General features: G+C 36.4%; 1 protein-coding gene across 1 annotated transcript in view; it reads right to left on the reverse strand.

The window, feature by feature from the left end:
- Positions 1–4,111: 4,111 nt before the first annotated feature.
- LOC140162005 (CUB and sushi domain-containing protein 2-like) overlaps positions 4,112–26,650 on the reverse strand; it is a 31,428-nt gene continuing 8,889 nt past the window's right edge. Inside the window, exons 2-21 of the mRNA XM_072185295.1 lie at positions 25,775–25,941; positions 21,819–21,984; positions 21,182–21,311; positions 20,653–20,696; positions 20,369–20,559; positions 19,436–19,604; positions 18,169–18,291; positions 14,773–15,138; positions 13,962–14,093; positions 13,367–13,499; positions 12,331–12,551; positions 11,853–11,966; positions 10,976–11,089; positions 10,506–10,632; positions 10,004–10,072; positions 8,362–8,442; positions 8,149–8,223; positions 7,479–7,550; positions 6,274–6,360; positions 4,112–5,888 (exon numbers count right to left, since the gene is read on the reverse strand). Of these exons, the coding sequence (XP_072041396.1) occupies positions 5,165–5,888; positions 6,274–6,360; positions 7,479–7,550; positions 8,149–8,223; positions 8,362–8,442; positions 10,004–10,072; positions 10,506–10,632; positions 10,976–11,089; positions 11,853–11,966; positions 12,331–12,551; positions 13,367–13,499; positions 13,962–14,093; positions 14,773–15,138; positions 18,169–18,291; positions 19,436–19,604; positions 20,369–20,559; positions 20,653–20,696; positions 21,182–21,311; positions 21,819–21,984; positions 25,775–25,941 (3,305 nt within the window). The 3' untranslated portion in view covers positions 4,112–5,164. The remainder of the gene's footprint in view (positions 5,889–6,273; positions 6,361–7,478; positions 7,551–8,148; positions 8,224–8,361; positions 8,443–10,003; positions 10,073–10,505; positions 10,633–10,975; positions 11,090–11,852; positions 11,967–12,330; positions 12,552–13,366; positions 13,500–13,961; positions 14,094–14,772; positions 15,139–18,168; positions 18,292–19,435; positions 19,605–20,368; positions 20,560–20,652; positions 20,697–21,181; positions 21,312–21,818; positions 21,985–25,774; positions 25,942–26,650) is intronic.

The following is a 26,650-nucleotide window of genomic DNA, read 5'->3' on the forward strand; positions in this document are numbered from 1 at the left end:
GTGTTAGACTGCCACTAGCAAAGTGAGATACATGTAGCACCAACTTGAGGTACCTATGAATACGACCTTCATGCACATTTTACACTTTACTCAGAATACAATTTGCCGACTTTACGGCTGGGGTTGTGGTGGACGGTCACATTTGTTAGATTCATTCTTGAAAACGAACCTTTTTTGTCGTGTTTTTTTCTGGTCACACATGCTTTTAGAAGATATACTTTCACATATTGTTAACCCAAAGAGAAAGGTGTGAAAAAACATTCATTGTGAGATTAATTAATTTGTTGATTTTTTTTAAACTCCTACCCAAGAGAGCCTGAGAGTTTACTTCATTTTTTTTTGTCCATTTTAAACTACACTGCAGGATATTAGTTTTTTAATGTGTATTGCCCCACTGGAACGGTCCAAGAATGGGCCTATGTGTATTATCCCAATTATCTCAGTGACGCGTGAACAAATGTTGATGATCTGTGCACCATTTGAAAGAAGATACATTACCGTTTTTGAATCTTTAAAAAAAATTTAAAAAGTTTTAATTTGACTGCCAACATGTTAAGTGAAGTCCCCCAATCCACAGGGCCTCTTATTATTGAGACACCCTGTATTCCTAAATTGATATATTCCATTGAGAATTTGTGCAAATACCATGACATTCGATGCCCTAGTTTTTAGATACTCAGGACTTCAGGATGATAGACGAGTACACTAATTTCAGAGGTAATGGGGTTATTGATTTATTACATGTCAACGTTTCATGATATATGACTTATAGCATACATTTTTTAAATATAAAAAAGTTCATCAGTTCATATAAATTTACAATTTTCATCATGTATTTTTTCTTCAATGGTAATACACCAGTGTACTAATAAGCAATGCTTTCTTTTTATATAAAATGGAATGTTTGAAATCACACAATACTACATGTATTTGAGGTAATAGGCTCATGGTCAATACAAAATCAGCAGAGAGCAAAAACATCTTTGTGGTCTTAAAGTATATATTAATTATCAAGCACGAATCACACGATGTTTGATTTGAAATAAACTCATATTGACCATAAAAACGAATTAATAAAAATTGCCCAGCGCAATGACGTCCTAGTAATACAATGAAGGCTGACAACAATTGAGCACAGTTAACCATGACGTCATTGCACTAGACAATTTCGGCGCGGGAATTTTGAACACCGCGTGTTGAGAGCTTCGTGAATGGTCAACATTCGTTTGAATATACCAAATAATCATACCTAAACATAGGTTTAAAAGGGAACGTTTGACATCAGATACACGGTACACCTATCGGCGTCTAAAAGTAACTCTCTGTAGTCTGTACAGTAATCTATATTATAATATTACAGGCATACTCCTTTGTTGATTGAACTAAGATTACACACTTAAAATACGAGGTCAAAAATAACCATAAGGCTAGCTTCAGACTCCGTATTGTACGTACAATATTGTATGTACAATACTTTTCGTGACGTCAAAAAGTATTACACGTGCAATAAATATACGTGCCACGACGAGTTGAATCAGATTAAATAACGCGCTATAACCCTGACGGTTCATTGTTTGCTAAATCCAAGCGAGGTCACCAGAAAATCTATGCAAGAGAAATTTCTACTGCTGCTGGTGAAAAATCCTAGAGTGCGTTTGGAGGTTTTTTCTGCACTTTACCAGTAGCCCTAATAAATTCATAAAACAATAAAAATCAAATAAAGATTTAGGGCAAATGTTTTTACTCACTGCTCATCTGATCCACTTTCCCAGGAAACTAAATACCGATACTCCTTAGTTTTTCCCTGACTTTCCAGACATAATTATGAGTAAACATCAAATTTAATGTTTACAAAACAATCAAATATATATACATTCTTTTGCATTTTGTACATAAATATTGATATCAATAATGTAGGCCTACAACATTAAAAAGGGGGCCTAAGAGCATATCTATTTTTAATCATATACTAATTCCGCCATGCCCAAACATATCTTATTATGAAATCGTGTAATGGAACCCAAATTCCAATCAAAAATAAAAACAAATTTGTTATCAAATACACTAGGCCTATACATTGTATTATAGGAATTTAATAGATGGTTCATTTTAATAAATAAATAGATTAACACGGGTAATGGACAAGAAATATTTGGCAATACCGGATTTACCAGAGAGCCAGTGGATAAAGAAATTAATTAAAATTAAAACAAATTAAATGAGAAAATGAAAGCAAGGACATTTGGCGAAGTATTGTTTTAGAATTCGAAGGAGTCCTAAATGTTATCCTGGCCCCAGGACACTGATTAATGTAAATTCGACCCATAGTTATTTTATCTACTTTTGCCAGCATTCAACCTGTTCAATGTGATTTATGCCTATTTTTAATAAAATTCCGAAATCTGACGTATCAACGTTGTATCGTGCACAAATTATGATTCGAGACTATTTCATTTGACACGGTTGTATGGATTTCAGAAGATCGGTCCTATAATAGATATCGATTAGAGAATTACAGCAAGAGGCTTTGAGGATGCCGTAATCCTCTTGACCATCAACCATTCAGAGAGACATATTTCAGAAATATATTCGTAGGATTGAAACTCTTTCAACTCTGAAATATATATTTCAAGTAATCTCGTTTCACACTTTGGCTTGCAATAAAGCCACGAAGGGGCGGTAATGTTAATATACGATTTCAGTCAAATATTGGTGCAAATATACGATTTCGGTCAATTAACTATTTGGCTATCCTTTGCCCAAAATTATGAAATGTTTATTAGTAACAACAACTCTTAGGAGGGATTTCGAGTAATTTTAGCGAAATAATGAGGTTAAATAAAAGAAAACCCACTTACAATTTTGGACGCTTAACTGTGGTGTTCTAGGGGAATTAAAATATCACAATTAACATGTTTAATTCAAAATCGTTGTCCTACAAGCACATGTTCAGATTGTGTGAACATTACAAATACAAACAATAAGGTTGAAAATAAATAGCCATTTAAAAATGATTTTAAAAGATCGTCTATTTTGTAGCTTTATGACACTGAATAGGCCAAATATCTGCCTCTGACGAAAAAAATGTTTTCCATGCTGATTTGTTTTTGTAACAAGTACCGTATGTCATTTCAAAAGAAAGAAAAAAGGCGGATATTACTTTTAAAAACTCAACGCATTACTATTAATACGCCTATAATTAATTAATGAAAAAGTATAGAAGGCGTTGCATCCGGTTCTGATGAGGGGGGAGGGGCATAAGCCGTTTTCGACAGTTTTCCTATGGGATTTTCTAATATTTCAGATCAATGGGGGGGGGGCTTCCGTGCCCCTAACGCTACGGTTACTGCATTAACACGTTTATGGATGTATTGTGATGATCATAAGTAGGCCTATCATAACATGCCTCAACGATATCAATATGTAAAAAGGTGTTGCAAATTCATAACACAACGTGTTATAATGTAACGAATGCTATGCCAAAACTTTAAAAATTAACAAAAATATCAGTATCAATAAAATCAGAACCAGAATAAATACAAAGGCCTACAAATAATACTTCTAAACTTTCTAAATCAATATATGACTAAATATCAGTATAAATGAATCTCTAAATCAAGTAATCAATCAGTTATCAATCAATCAATAAATAAATAAATAAATAAATAAATAAATAAATAAATAAATAAATAAATAAATAAATAAATAAATAAATAAATAAATAAATAGATAGGCCTAAATAGATAAATCTATAAATAAATAAATAAGATCTGAATGTGCCATTTATATTATTATTACAATATTACTATTATTAATATTAGCCCATTGATTATATAATAATTCAAGTACAGTTGAATCATGGTAGGTATTATGATACCTATATGGTTGAATACAAGAAGACATTAAAAGATGTTCATCATTCCGTGCACTCACTAAATTTAGAACTCTTAGAAATTTGGCAACCCGTATCAATTAAGCAACCTATGATTGTAGCAAAATATATATTTTCCCGGTACATACTATTTATTGCACGTGTAATACTTTTTGACGTCACGAAAAGTATTGTACATACAATATTGTACGTACAATACGGAGTCTGAAGCGCGGGGTAATTTTTGACCCCGCAGGCGACTGTCAATTATGCACCGACTAAAGAAGGGTCAAATTTGAAACCGGTGATATAGTGAAAAATTGACACAAATTGTGGTTAAAATTTACTATAGGCCTATTAAGGGTAAAAAAAAATGACATGGCTATATTCAGGGGTCCCGATTAGAAAATGACCGTGGGCCGAAAAAGTATTAGGCCTATATTTGGGACATATGACCCTTTCAGGGATCAATTTAACACGATGCCAAACAACAGAAATTTACCCGACCGTGGTTGATTTCACCATGAATAGATGAAATAAAACTGACCCCGTGAAAGAGTTGATATTTTAACCCCGTCGTTTTATGTGTGTATCTTGTTTTTATACTATGGTGTACAGGATCTGGTCAGCAGTTAGTACCATCTGATATATGTTCACCTGTAATTAGCTGCATACCATCGTTGCTATCTTCTGTGTCGTCAGGTTCCGCTGAGGCACCATCTTGTTGCACCCATGGACCCTCATGCCCTCCGTCCACTCTTAATAAGTCTCTTCTATATTCTCCATCCTCTTCCGTTAACCTTTGAACCCTATCCTCGTGCGACAATTTTCTATCCCCATCCCAGTCCATTTGTAATTTTGGCGATATCAATTCTATAACATTATCTTCAGCGTCCACAGACGCTAGTTCCTGAGGCACTTGTGAGTCAATTTGTGTCCCTTGGTCGCCCGCGAATTGATCATCTAATGGTGCATAACTCTCCTTTGTTTCGAGTTCAGCAAAATATACAGCTACAGTATACAAAATGGGGCCTAGGCATGAACTTAGTGGAAGAATAAAAAGTACTGACCATGAGTGTGTTTCTATAGACACCGTATTGCTTGGATCTAGAGACCATAATCCTATACTTATGATAACTGAGCAGCAGACGATATTTAAAATCGAAATTGGCGCCAACCTGATCGTGAGTTTTATATTGTCCATATTTTGCGTAATACGATTTTGATAATTGCGTAATCCAACAACGATAATTCCAATCCAAGTTGCAGTAATTAAAAATAATAATATAAAATCTATACCAAAAAATATATTGGATATAAATTTCCAAGCCGAGGTGTCATTCGGTGTGAAAACGGTAAATTAAATTGACTAGACGTATTGCCGAGAAAGACGGTGTAAAGATTTGGTTTTATGAAATATGGTAGTGTAAAACAAATATCGGACAATCCGAATTCATTTTTATCTTCTGCACCTACAAGTGATATATATACCAAACTCAGAATGAGAGATACACCCCATACGAATGCAGCAGCTCCGAACGTTGACTTCATATTAAATCGGATACTTTTAAAGGGAGTCGCAATGCTGAACAGTCTATCAAGAGCCAGCAAGAGCAAAAAGCTAATGGATGCCTGGGAGGCGAGAAACGCAACGAACGAAGCTGCGTGACAAGTTCTACTTGTTTGCCAAGTCGTGGAAAGCGTTTGATACATTTCACCATATCCAATATCGTTTGCAAAGATGATAAGTATATATATTCCCATCAACAGATGTGATGTTGATAGATTTATGAGCAGCAGACATTGTATCTGTCCGATTTGTACATTCCGGTTTGCAAATAGAAATATTATAACAGCTATATTGCCTGTGATTGCTAATACACCAAGAACGGGTGTCACCGCCTTGAAAGTGTTACCCAGCATACTACCGCATTCAGTCATGGAGTATGTAGACTTTAGTAGAACACATGATATTGAGTCGGGAATCCCGCAACATAAATGACCTTCATCAACGTATCTAGATGTATTGAAAAAAAAAACACATTAAAATATTTACTATTATACGCTTCAATAGTAATGACTGTAGTCGGGACATTAAAAAATGTGGTGTCACATTATGATGAAATACCGATATGTGATGCAAGCATATCTGTTTTCACGTGTTCTCTGAATTTGTAAAATCCCTAGACATAATTGGAATTCTAGACACAACCTAAAAGTGCCATCCCGTAAAATTCCCACTAGCAAATAATGACACAATGAGCTCAAGTGCGCCATTAGGCGAATATTTGCGGTAGTTGGACAACCATTATCTCAAGCGAAGGTGACAAATTAGTAAACTGTTCATAGGGTCATAGGAACAGAGAAAGAAATATAATTGGTCAAGAGCACGGGTTACTTACACTGTTGTGATTTTTGGAAGATTATTCACTTGATCTGCAATAAACGATTTATTCTTGTCAGTAACTGGATAGCCGGTAACAACTACCCTGAAATTAAAATAAACATAGACATAGAAAAATAAAACAACATCTGACTTTGTAGAAACCGAACAATATTGTTACAAACGTACCAGCAAACTCATTAATGTCTAGTTTTGATGATTAGTATTTAACCGAACAATATTGTTACATACGTAATAGTAAACGCATTTTGTAGTTTTGATGATTAGTATTTAACCGAACAATATTGTTACATACGTAATAGTAAACGCATTTTGTAGTTTTGATGATTAGTATTTAACCGAACAATATTGTTACAAACGTAATAGCAAACGCATTTTGTAGTTTTGATGCTTAGTATTTCAGTTATAAACTCAACCAATAAAGTATCGAAACGATTATAGATGGTCAGATATATCGGGAACTGAAATATATAGCAAAAACTTATTTAATGTATATAAAGCGTAACTTTCTCCTGCGCATTTTGATACCTCATTTGTTGCTCTACGATATCATTTAGTCGAGTTATGGGCGCCTGAGTGGCTTCATGTCAGATTTTAAAAGTTGCACTTAGCTCCTATTCAAGCCAAATGCGTTGTACTGTAACCAATAAATGACCATTGCTTTTGTCCGCCAAATTCAAATGAGCGTGTGTGTGATGGTGGGCACACCAAGTATTGAGATGTCAGCAGAAAGAGTTCATGAGATAAGTCAGAGATAAGTAAAGGGTAGCAAGTATTGAAGTTGGAAGTCGAATGAGTAAAATAAAGTAAAGTTCATGGTTAAGTAAACAAAGCACATCTTTGTCTTGATTTTGCGCGTGTGTGTGTACATGACGAACGCATTTGGCTTGAATAGGAGCTAAGTGCAACTTTCAAAATCCGACTTGAAGCCACTCAAGCGCCCATAACTCGACCAAATGATATCGTAGAGCAACAAAAGAGGTATCAAAATGCGCAGGAGAAAGCTGCGCTTTATATAAATTAAGTAAGTTTTTGCTATATATTTCATTTCCCGATAAATCTGACCATCTATAATCGTTTCGATACTTTATTGGTTGAGTTTAGTTACATTAGTGAAGTGAATACAATGCGGCTCGCTGAACAATTAGAAATGAGACCGTGAATAATATATTTACAATTGATAAAAACAAAATTTTGTCTTACAGTGTTTGGAGGCTATTCAATCCTTTCAGTGCACCAGGCTCGAATTGTGTATTTTGCATTTGCCATAGAATTCTGAAAATTAAACAAACGTACTCCCTACTGAAGGAACTAAATAACTGAACATATTTTACATTAACATGATTAAGGAGTAGTCCAGTGTTCACTGATGTTAACTGGAAATCTTCTCCACATCGGGAAAAGAAAGTTTATTCTTGCAACTATCTCCATTTTATTTTTTATTGCAGATACACTTCTGTTTTTAAAACGATGTTTTTTATGCATAACGCATTGTATAATTTACAACTGGACAGCATATATAATTATACAATTCAATAAATATCATAATTATATATTATTTATTCTTCGCCTTTTAATATGCTTAAAAGTCACAATAAAAATAATGATATACTAATAAAAACAAGGAAGGAACGAATAATATCAAAAGAAACAGCCACATTTTACTTATTCTCAGCTTAGTTTCCAGCTTATATATTTCTATTTTGTGTGTCTCACACATTTTGTTGATGTATTACATAAATATTTGTAGCTTTAAATTTTTAGTTCGCAGATTTTATATAAATTTTGTTGGTAATGGCCCGTGTAAATTCTTATTAATATGTTGATTATCACATCTTATGAATGCTTTAAAAGCATGTTATAAGCTACTCACAATGCCTGCAGTGACGTCAGCTCTGCAAATGTGTTGTTAAGTACTATATCGAGATTGTAAACTTTTGTTAGATTCCTGAAAAGTTTAAATGAGTAAATACATAAATATATAATACAAGAAACAAAATTTGAGTGTAACATGTCATGCGCAATTAACATTTTTTCCCTTAATTGTCTATTGCGAGCCATTGTCTTTGCATAATAATGTACTTACAAATATATCAAATGGTTCAGCCGATCAAACGTTCTTAGTGGTATTTCATTAACAGTGGTGTTTAGTCCTATAGTCATAGTCCTGTAAGCAAGAATAGAAGTATGTAAGTGTTATCAATATATCTTGTTTGAAAATAGAACAACACATGCACACATGCAAGAACATTCCAAGTACCCCTACCCCTCACCAACACACATCATCCCTATACCTTCTGCACATTAATTTTGGCAAGCTCACACAAACTTTGATCTCTATAAATATGTAAAGTTCATTGTATTTTAGAAAGTGGTAACGAGTAAAGTAGGCGGTCCTTTTTCTGGCATTCCACACAAAATTATTTTCTTTGAAAGAAAACTTAATAAAAATTCCTTTAAAAGGAATAGGGTGGGCAAATGAAAAATTGTCAAGAGAAATGAAAGAATGAGTAAGTCAAGTTCACAATTAAAAACAGGGAAAATATGACACAACATCGATTTCCAATAGGGGAATAACACAAAACGTATAAACAAAGTTAAAAGAGTTTTTAACTTTATACGTTTGTTATTCCCCCATTGGAGGTTGTGTCATATTTTCCCTGATTTAAATCTGATCTATTGCTTATCCTTTGTTCTCTGCTGGTCAGTTGGAACAGATTTTCCCTGTTTTTATATTAACCCTTCACATCATAACACAAGACGTTTTATGTTAACATTTTATATAAAACATGGTTATAAAACTTTTGTAGATAATAGTTATTTAAAACATTTTCGTAATCATACCTAGAGGTTTTTTTATCATCAGATAGAAAGACATCTGCTCATCTTCTCTGGTGAGACAACAGGGCTGGGGTATCTTTCCATATCAAAGTTTAAAAATCTGTCATATCAATTTCCTCAATATGTTGTATTGCAACTTATGAGGGGAAATGTTTGATTTTACAATATTTCGATATTATTTTTTAACTTTGTAACTTTATTATGATTAACATAACTATATTTCAAAGTGTCAAACTATATCATTATTTTGTCCCAACAAAAATAATCCAGGGAATAAAATATTCATTCATTATGTTTATTTACTTTATTCAACCTGGGCCATTTCTACTGGTGCACATGCATTCTAATAATTTGTCTATAATACCTTATACAAGCATCAGCAAACACTATTTGTCACAAGATTTGAAAAGTAAATAGCCTATGTACACACTGAACACATGGTACATACAAGCTGTATTTAAGTACATACCAAAGCTGTCAGTATAAAATGATATATGACCTTCACGATGCTATTAATTTAGCCCAAAGATTAGGAAAACTAGCAAAACTGGTGAACTGGTACTGTTCAAATAAAAACATCTGCAAATCTTGCTGCAATTTCCAAATAGTATTTCTATTACTTAAATAATTATTTTTGTTATTTCTTTTAATACAAACACATTACTGCCTATGACGACTTTATCGTATTACTTACATATCAAAATCAAGTAATAATTACAAAACTCGCCGTAAACTATCACCTCTGTGGGTGTTTGGGATATAACCGGCACGAATATTTTCTCAACACTGCGGCATGTGAAAAAGTAGGTCAATAGTCAGAGAATACAGGGTGGGTGCGGCACGCCGCACCCACCCAAAAAGTAATTTTCAATCCTCAATGATCTTACAGTTTTTCCAGCCTTTGTACGGTTTTGAAAATCCCTGGCCTTAAAAATCCGTTTTCCGCTGTTATTTCCCTGCGCGAGATGAAACACATGTAAAAAGATTGAAATAGTTAGTGTCATTGTAAAGATTAATTGAAGACAATAGTTGCTGCACATTGGTCCTATTGGTTTATTAACGAATTGCAATGCTATTCACTGTTTCAACTTATTAAAATTATTACAAATGATTATATTGCAAAACAGATACCAATAGTTTGGGAGAGGACTGATTTAAATTAAGCCTTACAATTTAAATGACGAAGATGTATAATGCACACACACCATCCCTGTAATATATTTCTCATTCCAAACCAGTGCCCCAATCGATTTTCGAATTTCTCACGTTCCTAAAGGTGAACCATGTGCACTCATCTGACTACGTGGTCAATTTGACCTAATCTGCTTTGTTATTTATAAATATTACATAATTTTTGTTGGGAAGGCAGATGTGAATTAATGTACTTACAAGTCGTTTGTAATCTGTGGTAGATCAGAGACGCCATGTGTGGATCTTGTCTCACCCTGTAGACACTGTATAACAAGGCGTTCGTCTTCATACGTGCAGGCACAATCCTCAGGGCACATGATGACATCTGTGTAAACCAAATGATAACTATATTCAAATGTAGAATTATGCAGAATACCTAGAAAACCTGAAACCTCGGTTAAAGTGAAAGTTTCGTCGCGCGCACTTTAACCATTCAGTCATTTGAAAGATGTTTTAAAATTTTTGCCGCAATCGTTTCAGGAATTGGGATGGGTACTATTCGGCATCCTTGTCCTCTGGCGCCACAGCCTAGCTACGCCCGCTAAGTACAAATTACTAAAAACATACTTATTTTATAATAAATCTATTCCAGACCTAAATGACAGCATTATGCTATTTGTTTACATTTACAAACGGCTAAAGCAATAACAAACAAGATCAATACATACCGCATTTGTGTTCATCACTTCCATTGTTGCACGTAGCATCACCATCACACACTTCACTATTCACTATACACGTTGTGTTATCGCATTGGAATGTGTCCTGGCATATTACGTCATCTAAAATAAGTTTGCAAATAGATCATTTTAAACTAACGAAAGACTTGTGCAAACCATAGACTGATAGACTGGCTCAACACGTAACAGCTAAGTACCACACATACCAGATGGCATACTATTAAATACAAGGCTGATCATCTATTACTAGTACCTAGTTTATATTTAAAATATTTTTGCTATGACTAAAATATAACTGTGCGAAGAATAGTGTACATGATGAAAATTGTTATATTTAGTTCTCTGGGTTAATAGGATTAACAAATTTTAATATTTCCCCAGAGTAGCCAGTGCATATTATACGTTAAAAAAAAACCAACAACAACCGGCGACCTTCGTAATATTAGCACGACGCTCTAAGCAACTGAGCCACAGAGCTCTAACTAGCACGACGCTCTAACCAACTGAGCCACAGAGCTCTAACTATCACGACGCTCGAACCAACTGAGCCACAGAGCTCAAACTAGCACGATGCTCTAAGCAACTGAGCCACATAGCTCTAACTATCACGACGCTCGAACCAACTGAGCCACAGAGCTCTAACTAGCACGATGCTCTAACCAACTGAGCCACAGAGCTCTAACTATCACGACGCTCGAACCAACTGAGCCACAGAGCTCTAACTAGCACGATGCTCTAACCAACTGAGCCACAGAATTCTAACTAGCTCGACACTCTAACCAACTGAGCCACATAGTTCTAACTAGCCCGACGCTCTAACCAACTGAGCCGCAGAGTGCATCATGTACATCAAAATAAGACTTACCACATCCTTCTTCATCTGTGTCATCTAAACAGTCATCAATGCCATCGCATCGCGAAGATTGTTTAACACAAGACAAACTGTTGCATTGGAAGTCGCTTTCTTCACACGACGGAGCTATGGATATATAAAAAATATTTGTTGTTTGTTGGCAACACGAGGAGATGAATGCGAGTACATTGGTGGTTCCTTGGGTTGTACGGAAGACGGCCATTGTACCTTTTTAGCATGACCTTACAGGAACACGAACTTTATCTACATGTTGTTGACCTTGCTGTTGTTATCACTGTTGTTGTTGTTGCCATCGTGTTATCGTTACTCTTGTTGTTGTTGTTGTTGTTGTTGTTGTTGTTGTTGTTGCTGTTGTTGTTGTTGTTGTTGTTGTTGTTGTTGTTGAACAGATAACCTGATCTGATGGTTTAGCGTCAGATTATTATTGCGGTGAAGTCTATTAATGAATACAGATACTTTTTCTACTTACTAATTGAATCATATTGCCAGTATTCGATATCAAAACCTTTATCAACAACAGTTCTATCGGATACAAACGCCACCGTTAATTGATCCTCCATACCGGTCAGTTGTGTTAATTTTGTCTCTCTTGTGAGCAATACAATGTTTTTCTTTGTACCGTTTGTTGTTTCTATTGATAAAGTATCAAATCTGGATTCCAGTGCCAGACCGTGAATCGCTATCGCAATCCTGTAAGTAAGCCCACAAGCATGTTTTATAAATTATATATTTTAATCTGAAATATTATATACAATAATATGAATTGGCCTATTTAAACCACATATTCATCATCAAGTATAGTCACGCTTGGCATGTGTTTACAATTGCTACGCCCTCTGTTGGTGTCAGAAAAAAATGCAGGGCAAAAAACCATAATACATGTAGTCTACTTGGTCTACATGGACGAATTTTATTCCCAGAGCTTATTTTATAAGAAACAATTTAAGTTTTTATTTCAAACGATCCATTTGGGAAACTTTATGTGCTATAGTCGTTATTGAATTGTGAGGACACAACAGCTAGCCAAGTTTGCCTCATGCAAACAAAACAGCTGAAATGTATATCACTGCAAAAATCGTGTCTTACCTTAGGACACTATTTTAAGACGAGACTTTGAAGCCACTTTTTAGCCATGTCCTTATGCAAGTCATGTCTTGCATGGAGACATGGCTTATGGAAAGACAGGACTTTGAGTCGTGTCTTATCGCAATTTCCTATGTCTCTAAACTAGACATGACTCATATGCATAAAGTCATGGCTAACCACAAGATATGTGGTTATGATATGTGACTTGCACAATGACTCTAATTTGAGACATGTCTTCTGAAGACACGTCTCCATGCTAGACACAATTTTTGCAGTAGTATTATAGTATTCACACGGGTCTAGTGACTTCACAGTGCTGTCGAACTAATGTGGCAGAATGGATGTTAGTAATTTCTTTGCATTCATATAAAAATAGCTTCCTTAATAATGGACAGTGCAATGGTGTACCAAAGTCTTACCTGTTTGATTTCGCTGCTTTGATAAGCCACCAACACTGCATGTCATTGTTATAATGCACATTCGGAAACCCAGGTGTTGTTAACAAGCCTATCCCACGGGCAGATGGCGCATCGATTGTCATCGGGTTATTTGCTTTATGAAATAACATAAAACTAAGAATGAATTATTTCGATGAAGGTGGTATATATTTCTCACAAAATATTTGAACAGAAAATCTGTCATTGTCTATTTAAAAGAAAAATACGTATATACTTTGCCACACTGAGAACTTTCATAACCACACCACAACTTACCACTGAGAACCTTAAAGGCTTATGTACGATTTCCTTCAAATTTTAAATTTGTCATTATATACTCAAAATGCTGAAATGGGCGGACGGACGGACATAAAGTCATAATTTCTTGAATTATGACTTTATGTCGAACTTTGCTCTGTTTACCTACAAACACAACAAATTTGGCTGATTCCATTTAGGTGCAAGTTGTGACATGTGTAAACATTACAAATATGCCAAAAAATCAGGTTTGAAAAAATTAACCAACTTCATATTATAAGATCGTACATTATGACTTTAATAACCACGCACAACTTACCGCACTGAGAGCCTTCATCCGAACCGTCCACGCATTGTTGTTCACAATTACACACAAATTCTGCTCTTAAACAAGTTATCAATGTGTTCTTGTCGTCACAGCTAAATTCCTCGGCATCACACTCTGGAGTGTCTAATTAAAATACACAGATGGAATCGTTACCATACAATCCACATAATTCCTAGGAATCTGTCCCAGTACACACTTGAAAAATTATTGTTCAGATAATATTATAAACACGAGTTACGTTTTATAATTTTTAATGTGTCTGAATCGGGCCAATCTGATCAACTGTCTTAACATCACATGTTTAATTGCTAAACTTTCTTTCTTACCTTTAGGAATATCCAAATGTTTTGACAAATAAGTATTTATAAAGCGCATTAATGAACATTGGCCTTACCCCAAAACATGCACAAGGTATATAGTGTTAATGGCATGATAATTTGCTGAACTTCAAACTTATAAATACTAAATGCGCAGTCAACACCCAGCTCAACATAGAATCAATAGAAGTTATCCACTTCTAACAATATGCGCTGGTTCCAGTAGTATTCCTCATTCAAACCAATTCAATGTACGATTTCGGAGTTACCTGTATGACTTTGGCCATTGGCGTGCTATTTTGAAACAGTCATGGTTGCAGATGCAAGTACTTTTTTTTGAAAGTCCAACACAAGGTATAGCATTCGCTGATAGGATATACCGCTTATATAACACGGATAACCTTCTACTGATATTGGTTGTTTGTTGTAACCACTGGAATGGTGCATTGTAGGATATTGTGCTAAAGGTCATAGGTCATAATTACCTGTGAAATTCAGCTGAATCACAAACCCCATGCCTGTTACTACAGAGTTCGAATCACCAGCAAGTAACCTCAACCACAACTCTGCTCGATCCGACAATAATGCGATCTTCTCCACATAGGAACCGGTGTAGCGCCTTAAGGGTTCACTTGATTGTTTCGAATCGTTTAGATTTATATACAAGAAGTCTTCGTTGATAGCGAGTGAGAAGTTGAGAAAGACTAGACGCAAGGTGGATTCAGGAGGACTGAGGATCTGCCATTGGACATCGATATTACTGGGGTAATAGAGTGGATATGATGGAGATGTTAAGGTGGTCGTATTCCACGAAGTTAGATCTACCACCTGAGTTTCTCCGTTTACGATACCTGTAGCAGTAGCAATAATTAATATCTTGCATTGATATAAAATTGGATCGATTGAGCCCATATTTATTGGTCTAGCTATGAATTTTAAAATATTGGACGAGATGTAGTCGAGTCCAATATTTTAAAACTCATAGCTAGACCAATAACTATTGGGCGTAAACCATCCAATTTTATCATTACTATGTTTTGGATCCAATATGTTGACACACTTGGATTCATCAAAACATAATTGTAAAAACGTGCCTTACGAACGGGGCTTTTTCGGTTGAAATTCATACAGCCACTATGGAAGAATTTACCTAAACTCCTCCCTAATCTCCTACACAGGAGATTTGAAATCTACATAAGAGGTGCAGATTTAAAATGCATATGTCCGGTAATCCCAAGTAAAAATCACACTCCCTGTGTGAAGGTTAATGTCGTGTCTTCCATATGGTATGTAGGGATTTCAACTGGAATAGCCAAATGGTGTCCTGCAATCAGACATGGTTTTAATAACAGTCAATATACAAAGGAGGATATACACAGAGAGATACATCCTCTAAAACCGGCTTCAATACGCAACTTGGTGTATAAAAAGTACATTGAGAGGTCCGTCGTTTTTGTTAATCGTCTTTCCCTACTTCCAAATTTAACACAGAAATCATTTTTGTCGTTACAAAAATTTCAAATGGAATTGGGCCCAGGGCCGGATTTACCTTTTGGGGGGCCCTGGGCCAGGCCAAAATTTGGAGGGCCCCAAACGCACCGTGAGGAAGGCATGTGCACTCAAGTGGTAAAGTTGTTAGACTCTATTAGGACATTTGCGCGCGAATTTTGCTATACAATAGGCAAGTGCGAGCTTCGCGCGCAAAATTTTGCATTTTTTGGTGTTACTGGTGTTTTTCGGCTAAAATGGAAGATGCACACTGAACAGGGCAATTTTGGGGGCCCCAAAAATTTGGGGGCCCTGGGCCCGGGCCCATCTGGCCCTATGGTAAATCCGGCCCTGATTGGGCCACTGAAAGTTAACAGTGGAGTAGTATCGACTCCATTACGAAATGGTGTCCTTCACGTACGCCACTGTGCTGTGACTAGACTGGCCCCCAGTCTCGGTTCGGTTCCATCTCTGGATAATGTAACAATAAATAATTACGTAATGCCCTATGAAAAAAAAATGCCAACTCCCCCCCTTATTTTCTTCAATGCCAAAACCCATTCCTCTTCATCCACAAATCGACGCCACTAATTACACCCACCACAGTCAACCATGCAGCAATATAGAAATATACTCGTATTATATTAAGTGAACGCGAAAGTCCATTGAGCGCTGATTCCGAGACTGGTCCAATCTGTTAGAGATCTCACTTCCAAATATTCGTTCAACGAAGCACGGTGATTCCGATGTCAATTACGAAAGCCCCGCCCCAGTTTCAATTCAAATATGGTAGCACAAAGCTATGCTGCGGATGTGACCCCGGGGGCACTCAACTTTGAAGTGACGGTATGTGCCTGTCAATAGGCCCCTCTTTGAAGTCGACTATACCCGATGACCCCTTTTTTAAAAGCCATACCCGATGACCCCCTTTTTTTTTAGTTGCGGCTACCCAATGACCCCTTTTTTTGGTTGAGGCTACCCAATGACCCCCTTTTTTCTAGAATAGCATCATCAAAATGGAACAAAAAAATGCCGAAACTGTCAAATTTTGCTCCATTTTTTCAAAATTATGCCGAAATTTTCAAAATTTTGCTCCATTTTTTCAAAATTTTCTACCCGATGACCCTTTTTAAAAATCTTATACTCGATGACCCCTTTTTCAAAATATTGTACCCAATGACCCCTTTTTTATTTTGTTTGTACCCAATGACCCCCTTTTTAAAATAACGCTTTGTACCCGATAGGCCCCTACTTCGCGACTCCGGTAGGCACATACCCGTCACTTCCAAGTTGAGTGCCCCCCCGGGGATGTGACGCAAGATCGGATGGGACACTTGTCAACAACTGAGAGGTATTGAGCTCAAGTGGCACGCGTCTGATAGACCCATGGTACGCGCAATAATAAAAGGCAACCACTGACTCGGACTTAGGCCTATTGTCCATATTGCGTACATTATCGCGTGCGGTTTGCAAATGTTTGCACATTATTTAGCTAGGGAAGCCTTTTCAAATATCCCCGCGCTGCCAAGCTGCGTTGATTGGTCGGATACAATTTCGTTGTTTAGTCGCTTACACAAACGTTAATGTAGTGAAAACATGGACGTGGTATATAGAAAGATTGCGTGACTCCAAATCCGTAAAAGTGAACTTCCAGCAGTTTGTGGGAGCTGGAAGTCAAATTGCCTACAGACTGGGAGGGTCCGTGTATTGGGTTGATTTTTAATGCTATGTAATCTACATTACCAGTCGTTCTCCACGGACCCGAGGGAGGGTCTATGCTGTGACCGACCATTTATATCTTGTGGTCAGACATTCTGCAAACAAATTATGTTTCAATTTCTTAACAAAGTGGGCAGCGGACAAGACTAGGGGTTAGTGACTTTCTCTACACTAGTCTTACGACGTAACATTTCATACAAAGTGCACTGTAATCTGACGGTTTAATTGCCTAATTTCAAATATCCCATTATGTCATTATAAATACACAATAAGCGCTCGAAATAAGGCGCGTCCTTGCGTCAAATACCCGTGAAAGTAGGCGCGGACCCGCAAATTTACGACGGTACGGGTCCGCGTGACCCGTAAAAATTGAACCAAGCAAAGAGCAAAAAAATCCTAGTTTTGTTGTTCCACTGAAAAATCCGAATCACATAATACGTACAGCTCCCTGAGTAGACTTTAATTTTAGTTTCCCATCAACTTTTCAACCCGGATCGCCGTAGCTAATTCTCATTCTTGAAATTTCAAAGGCAAGGGTTCGGGGTCGGACCCTTGAAAATTGGTGAGAACCCTTGAAATTTCAAATGCAAGAGTCCGGAGGACCCTTGGATTTTTGTTCTTATTTCAAGGCCTGTACACAATGTAGCATACAAAATTAATACAGGTCTACTCACCAGCACAATTGCGTTCATCGATACCAGACGGACAGTCCATCAACGTATCACATAGATAGTCTCTATCGTAACAGGTTAGGAAGGTATCATTACATGGCCAAAGGTTATTGCTGCAATCGGAAACTGTTTTAAAAACAAAAATGAAAATGAAAATACAAAATAGTTGAATGTTTGAAAAGATTAATAACGTTACTACGGTGTTGATAGGAATCCGTCCATCGACATTATTTTATTTATACGCCACAGTACATGGAACTTTAAATTGATAATGATATTAATACAAGGGATATATACAGCACATTGTTCCTCACTGCCCTTTACAAAGATGCAAATTTGCAAACGGACAGAACAAATTAAAAGCATAGTATGGGGATTTTTACCAGCAAGTCACACCCAGTGAGATCATTAGCATCTCATTACCATAACAATTCAAAACAATGCATAATACCAAGAAGACGAATTTTTTTAGAGTAGATTAGCTTCAAGCATAAGCATGCTAGTATAAGTCATAATTATATGGTAAAAAAATACCAGTTGAACCAAAAAAAAAGCCTCAATTTATATATTGGCATTATATATACCATATAATATTACATTATTGGTATAACTGTTTTTATTGGTATATCTGGTTTTAAAGGGGTTTTTAAACGTGTTTAAGTGAAGTTCAACCTGCCTGCTCGCGCAAAACAAGTGGAGAGGAAAGTCATATTGTATTGCATTAAAATCATCTGTAGAATGATTAAACTCTTGATCTCAATACAAACAAGTTTACATCCTTAATTATCATCTGTTGCTACTGTTCCTCTGACCTGTTCCTCTGACCTTAGTAACAGCACCTGAAAATTACAGAGGAAAATATTGTAATTGCGATTACAATATCTTTGGTTTTTACCGATTTCCAAAAGGTCAGAGTTCAGATGTACCAAATCATCCCACAATGCATTAGGAACCTGTAATGCCAATTGACCTTTTTGGTCAATTCCATTAGCCTTTGCAAGTAAACCTGAGAACTCGTCATTTGACGATGTTCGATAAACGACGTGCGCATAGGTGCAGATCGGCGTGATGTCAAATGACGAGTTCCATAGTGTACTCGCATAGGCTTATGGGATTTACCGAAAAGGTCAATATTGCTTATGTCAATCATCAGGAACTTGGACAAAATGGCTGGGTGCACAAGGGGAGTTTACTCCGGATCCATTGTTTATAATTGTAAAAATAATAATACAAAAAAAAAAAAAAAAAACACTGGTAAATATGTTCTTACTATTATACTTGGAAGCAGATATTTCAATTTGAAATCCTGTATACACATTGTTCTCTGTGAGGTCACTTTCGAAAAACAACCATACTTGATCTCTATTCGTGTATACATTATCTGGTGCACGGACTCCCTGAATAACTAACGACTTCTTGTAATCAGCTTCAAGGTATGGCTAAATATAAAGATATAAAATTAAAGTACAGAAAAACGAATGTTATCTTATAAAATACTTAATGGTAGGGCTACACTTGTACATGCGTTCGTGGTATTGAATCAATTTCAGACAATGCGATGAAACAGACGTGACGTAGCTCGTATATTACTATTTGACCATTATTATAGAGGTGATTATTGTGTCCTTTTTACCATGTCGTCTTAACTCGACCTGGTAGCTCCGTTGTTTATAAAACTAAAACTGTTATAAACACGTCTATAGCTTCAGAACTAATATTTTTTCTTACAATATTTCAACATAGAGAGAAGGATGATTTATTTACGCGCATTTTGATTTTGTCAAATGTCGTTCAATATTAACAACACAGTAGTCCTTTTAAAGAAAAATACCCGAATTTAAAAGTTGCAGTTTACAGCGATCAATGGTTATTATGCCAGCACTGTAGCACATAAAGCCCGCCATTATCTTCGCGCTTATTTCAAATCAATACAAATAGCTGCAACTTTTCAATTCTGGTATTTTTCTTTCAAAACACTGCTGTATTGTTAATATTAAACAAAATTGGACCAATTGGGTATCAAAATACGCGTAAATAAATCATCCTTCTTTTTATGTTGAAATATTGTGAAAATAATTATTAGATCTGAAGCAATAGGCGTGTTTATAACAGCTGCGTTACTTTTTGTGCAGACTTTATAATAGTATATGGCTCCTTGAGCCGGTAGATCATAACTCATAAATCAAACTTGTCAATGTATTACCTTGACTGAAAACAGGTCGAATATGAATTCTGTTTCAAAGAACATGACACGCAGAGCTATGGATTCATTTGGTGCGATGACATGGTACGGTGGACACTTGAGATCGGCAGGATAGAACCCAGGGTAGCCGGGTGATGTGATGTTCCAAACCTCACCTGGCGATAGCGTAACTTCTTCATCAAAACAAAAACCTGCCATGAACAAAATATAAGAAAGAAAGACAGAAAGAAAGAAAAAAAGAAAAACATTTACTGCGCTATACTACTACTAATAATAATACTCACGAGTGCAGCACAAATGCAAACTAAACACAACTAATTGCTCTGAACTAAAAAATGAAATGAAGTGTGCACAAAAACAAATAAGAGCAATTAAATCATGTGCACGCCCACAAAAACAGCGTTTGTGAGTGCCTTCCATTATACACTTTGACGCTTCATTGAAAATTTAATAATCAATGAAAGTAATTGCTAAAGTCATGGGCGTCAATCCAGTACAGGAGGGATGTGCCCTCCCCCCCCGACTTTTGGCAAAATGGCCCATTTTTGTTCTTTTCAGCCACTTTTTGACAATTCAAGTCGAGTGTCACCACCCCTCCCCTCCCCAACCCAGTACACACACACCCACACACCCCCACCCACACCTTTCAAGCCGGATTGGCGCTAATGGCTAAAGTTAACCAAAATGTTACGTTTATTCAAAGGAGAATAACAATAATATCTAAGAAAGAAAATGTCCGCACTTGTTTTAGTTAAATTATACATAAGTGTGAACGTTTGATGAAAAATCTATTTATTCAAAATACATTCTTACCACAATTTCTTTTCATCGGATCCGTCATCACAGTCTGTTACGAAGTCACACTGATGACGGGTATCCATGCATAGACGAAATATTTGCTCGTAGTTACACACGTATTCTTCTGGTAGGCATACGGGATTTCCTATAAATAATAAGAACATAATTATGTTCCCCAACGCCTAGGACCCCCTGACCCGGCCCCTGACGTGGGCGGTTTCACAGTGTAGGGCCTAAAATTTATACCAGGTTTCAAGAAAATGTCCTTTAAAAAGTGGTATAAACTAGCACTTTCGGGCTCTGTTGGTTATTCAAAGTGATTGCCCCGGCTGGTCGCGTTACACTATTAAGTCTGTGAGGGCTACAAACTGCTGCTGGGTATGGTGTATGGTATGAACATAAGTCAATTTTCAGATTCCCGAAGGCAAATTGATCCCTATACCAAACTTGTGTTGGTTGAGAGTAATTTATTGAATTACGATCCGTGTCATTTTGCCTATTCTTTGATATCAAATTAATGGTGCGATGCAGAGTAAAATCGTCGTCTAGTGCAGGGCAATACATTCAAAAGTTGTTTTACCTATATTTATACTAATTACTCCTGTTACATCACGACTTCTACGATGAATTACACATCATTATATTAACTCACGGTTTGCAGCCACTTGAAGTAGAAAACCTCTTCCCCTATGCCCACCGCCATCGGTCTCAAACATGATCCACGTTTCTCCGTTCCAAGGTAAGTATATCGTGTGAGGTAGTCTGTTACCATCATATGACAAAGTTTCATCGGAGGAGTTGCTTGGAGCTAATATCAGCTAAAACAAAAGAGGAAACGGTATTTAATTCCACCATGAATGGTTCTTTACTCTTACTTCCTTTCTAGAGTATATAGCAAATTCTAAAGATTTAAATGGAATGTTCAAAAACATATAATACAAAATAACTTAAGGGGGTACTACACCCCTCGATAAATTTGTGTCTATTTTTGCATTTTTGCATTTTTGCATAACAAAAGTTATGTATATTATAGGGGCAAGGCATCCAGTTACTACACTGGAATTTCAGTGACCCAAGACAAGAGGTTCGTTATTTATGATAAGAAATTAGGTACCGCTAGGATGTACCTCGTTTCCGATCATATATACTGAACTGCTTGTCTTGAGTCACTGACATTTCAGTGTAGTAATTGGGATCCTTGCCCCAATAATCTACATAACTTTTGTTACCAGTATGTTATTATTTTTTCGAGCAAAATGCAAACATAGTCACAAATTTACCACAGGGGTGTAGTTCCCCCTTAAGCATATGTAAAGGAAAATGCCCTTTCTCCTGGGACTTAATTCCACTTAGACCAGGTCTAACTCTTTTGTGCATACGGACTTTAGATTTTTCACTGTTTTCAGTTGTCTGAAAAATTCAGTGCCGCGAGACACCATCCATAATGCAATATTCTTGGTAATAAAACACGATACAAAGTATCATTTAAATTGGTATAGGGCCTATAGGGAGCCGGGAGAGAGGAACAGAGGATGAGAGGAGGAAACGACTCTTCCCTTAAGACCTACATTATATTCCATTAGCAGCTGCACTTTGTAGTTCGAAACTAGAAATACCCTCTCATTTGACAATGCACGGATTTAGAGGGGGGCACAGCCGGCCCGTGCCCCCCCCCCCCTTTGGCGGATCCCCAAAAAAAATAAAAATAAAGAGAAGGGAAGGAGGGAAAGAAAAGAGGAAAAGAAAAGAAAGGGAAAAAGAAAAGAAAGAAAAAAGAAAATGGAACAACGTAAAAAGAAAGAAAGAAAATCTTCGGGCCTATATAGCCTGATAAATCTGTAGTGAGTATCATACACCGGTTGGCACTCTCCAGGCGCGGATTCAGGATGGGTGCCCCCCCCCCCCAAAAAAAAAGAGGAAAAGAAAGAGAAGAGAAAGAGGAAAAAAGGAGAAAAAGTGAAGAGAAAAGGAGAAGGGAAAAGTTAAATTGCTTATGCCAAAATAAACCGCACAGTATAGCTCACAGTCTGGTCTATATCAGAAGTAGGCCCTATAATACTAGTTTATACGCCTGTGATTCTTTTAGGCAGTGCTTGTTGATTACTGCTGGCCCGTCGATGATGCAGGGCCCGTCACATTTTGTCACCAAAGTCAGTATTAATACGAACTCCATGCTGACTTCGATCCATGCATTGCGAATCTCCGAGTCTTAGGCCTATAAAGTGTCAGTGTAACATTAGATACTCGTATACAGGGTGTAACAATAAAATGTATACAATTGCATTTTGAATTCTCAGGAAAAAACTAAAAGAGTTATGGCACAAATGTTACATGCAATACAATCAGTAATATCTTGGCTAAAAGAAGGCGTTTAGTTCGTTTCTTTACTAGCTTGTGTTCGAAAGTTATGTCCGATTAATTAAATCGTCCAGAAAACGTGTTGGGCCACTTTTGCCATGTTTGCGCATATCAAGTTTGAACCGCGTAGATATGCTTATCATGCATTAAACATCAAAGAACTGACACAAAATAATTATAAGTGGCGTTTATTCATATAATTATCATGAACTTAATAATGATATGATATTTCTTTTAAAATAAAGGAAGTCGTGAAATTTCTTTCAAATAATCTTATAAGTAATGTCTCATATCCCTGAGATATCATTGGTAAAACTGAGAACAGTTTTTACATCCATAAGTACAAAACAATAACATTTTGAAATTAAATTCCGCTGGGCTTCTAGCTGTTCTGGGGTGACCAATGTTGCCAGCATTTCTGTTCTACACACTTCTCATAGTTCTATGTAATCGTATGTCTTGATGGAAGACGTTAGTTTGGAAAATCTATAAGCTATAAACAATCGTATGGATTCTGCTTGACTCCATTGTGCTACCGAATGTCACAACCATAAAAATACGCTCTTCCAACCTGAATTGGGGTTGAAGTTGTTGAGCTGCAGCCACGATTTCTAGGAAATGAGGTTATGTCAGTGCTTAGTTGTGACTTTCAAAAACTCAAGGAGATATTCTATTATGTAAACATTTCTACCACTTCGAATACTCCATTGTTCAAAACTACCTATCATAAGAGCACCGTCCAACTGGTCCATGGTTCAAATCTATTCAGTCACTTTTGTAACACTTAGACAAAAGTGGCCCAAGCGGTTTTAAGACTAGGTTACATATTTGGCCATATCTTCGCTTGTATACCATCGATTTTATTGAAACAAAGCTTATCTGGTGGCTTAAGAAATTATCTTGATAGACATAAATATCAAACCAAAAAATAAGCGGCATACTTGTATCATTCTATTATCAAAATTGTACATATTTTATTGTTACACCCTGTAGTGTAAAAATGATGCACCAAATGGCTTCAATTGGACCTTCATCTTGGAAAATTTCCAAATTTAGGAGGGGGAACATCCCCTCACACACCCCCTGCCTATATAAACAACTGCCCGTTTTTGCTTCTGTATTTCACACCCAGCACTCTGAATTTATAGAATAACAGTGAAAAAAGGTGGCTTCAATTGGCCTGTCATTTCGCAAATTTTATATTTCTGCTTTTTCAAACTCAAATTTTACATATTTATTAGTGCATAAAAATGGTCCACCAAGTGGATTCAATTAGGTCTTCATTTTGCAAAAGTTTCTCATTTCTGAGGGGGGCATCCCCCTCAGACACCCCCTCCCCTGTGTCGCACAACTTTATGGGTACAATAAAGCAATAATTTATACAGGAAGTCAAAACTTGTCCACGAATGGCTTCAATTGGGCCGCCTTTTCGCAAATTTTAGGCTTTTTCAAACTAAAATTTTGCACAATAATAGTGACAAAATGGTCCACCAAATGGCTTGAATTGTGTCTTCATTTTACACAAGTTTATCATTTCTGAGGGGGCACATTCCCCCTCAGACACCCCCTCCCCTGTGTCGCACAACTTTATGTGTACATAAACCATTAATCTATACACGAAGTCAAAACTTGTCCACGAATGACTTCAATTGGGCCGTCTTTTTGCAAATTTTAGGCTTTTTCAAACTAAAATTTTATACAATAATAGTGACAAAATGGTCCTCCAAATGGCTTCAATTGGGTCTTCATTTTTCAAAAGTTTCTCAATTCTGAGGGGGGCACATCCCCCCTCAGACCCCTCCTTTGTCGCGCAAACGCCATGGGATGCCCGCTTCGCGGCCATTTCTTACATTTTAGAATTTTCAGGAGTGCCTCCCACCCTTTCTCGAAATCCTGTATCCGCCCCTGTCTGACATTAATGTATTTTAACCCCCCTGGACACTACTGGTTATCTAACAGCATGACTGATTGGTTGATAACTTGAAATGCTCATTCCAATTGCCAATTATGATTAGGCTTTAAACTATTCATGGTCACACTTGCATAATTCTGATCTAATTAATACCCTCCTTGATTGGTTCAAAATTGGACAAAATATTCATTTTGGCCAATCGGCTTTTCAGATGATCTTATTAATATCCTCCTTGATTAACCAACCTAATAACATCCAGTTATTAATCAAATATGCAATCATTGCAATATTGTATCAATTAAAAATGACACCTGTAATTTGAAAAGTCTCGTACTTACCTTGTCATATCGCTCCTCTGTGTCAAAGTCAAAAAATCTGACTGTAACACCTTGTCCCGTTTGGTACGTTAAACGCCATCTGCAGTCGAGACTGTTATTATACCGTGCAGGATAATTAGGAGATGATATATTCACTGGTGTATCGTCCAAAGGTATTTGTAAAGAAGCTGATCAGTAAGTATAAAAAGAGGTACAAACAGTTTGTTAAAATGTCATAAAACACACTATAGGAACTTACCCGGGGTAATTTATAGAATTTATTGTCGAAGCTATATTTAAATGTTAATTTTATAATTGATGGGACATATTAACTCAATATTAATTGATCATGTTTACTATTAAAGCTTAAGGTCTTTTTTACACTATTAGACAAAGATATGTTGGGCATTTTGTTACCTAACATTTTAGCAACGGTTGAGGGCATTTCTGTGCACAATACACGTGTAGATTTGCTGGGTACTTTATACCCAACATTTGTTGGGTTCTACATGTACCTACTGCACTACTAATTTGGTATTACAATCAACAGCAAAATGGGTTTTGACCTAAAAAATGATGTCAATAAATGTATATCAATTCGACCAACCCGGTTGGATCTATTAATGTTCAACCGTTGTACATGTATATCTTTATCATTAACTGTTGCTTAATATTTTATGTAACTTAAATGTTAATTTTACAATTGGTGGGACTTATTAACTGAATCATTTTTACTAAAGTTTAAGGTCTTTAAAACCTTGGATGTGTGTCAGTCGTTAGGATAGACTGGTATACTATGTTTCTTCCTTACATCATGCTTACATCCAATTTTAAGTGTCAGTTGACCTAAACCTTGCTATTTTGTAACTCATATCCATATAAAATAGGCATATCAGC

Source organism: Amphiura filiformis, chromosome 10, assembly GCF_039555335.1.
Source record: "Amphiura filiformis chromosome 10, Afil_fr2py, whole genome shotgun sequence".
Classification (NCBI taxonomy): domain Eukaryota; kingdom Metazoa; phylum Echinodermata; class Ophiuroidea; order Amphilepidida; family Amphiuridae; genus Amphiura; species Amphiura filiformis.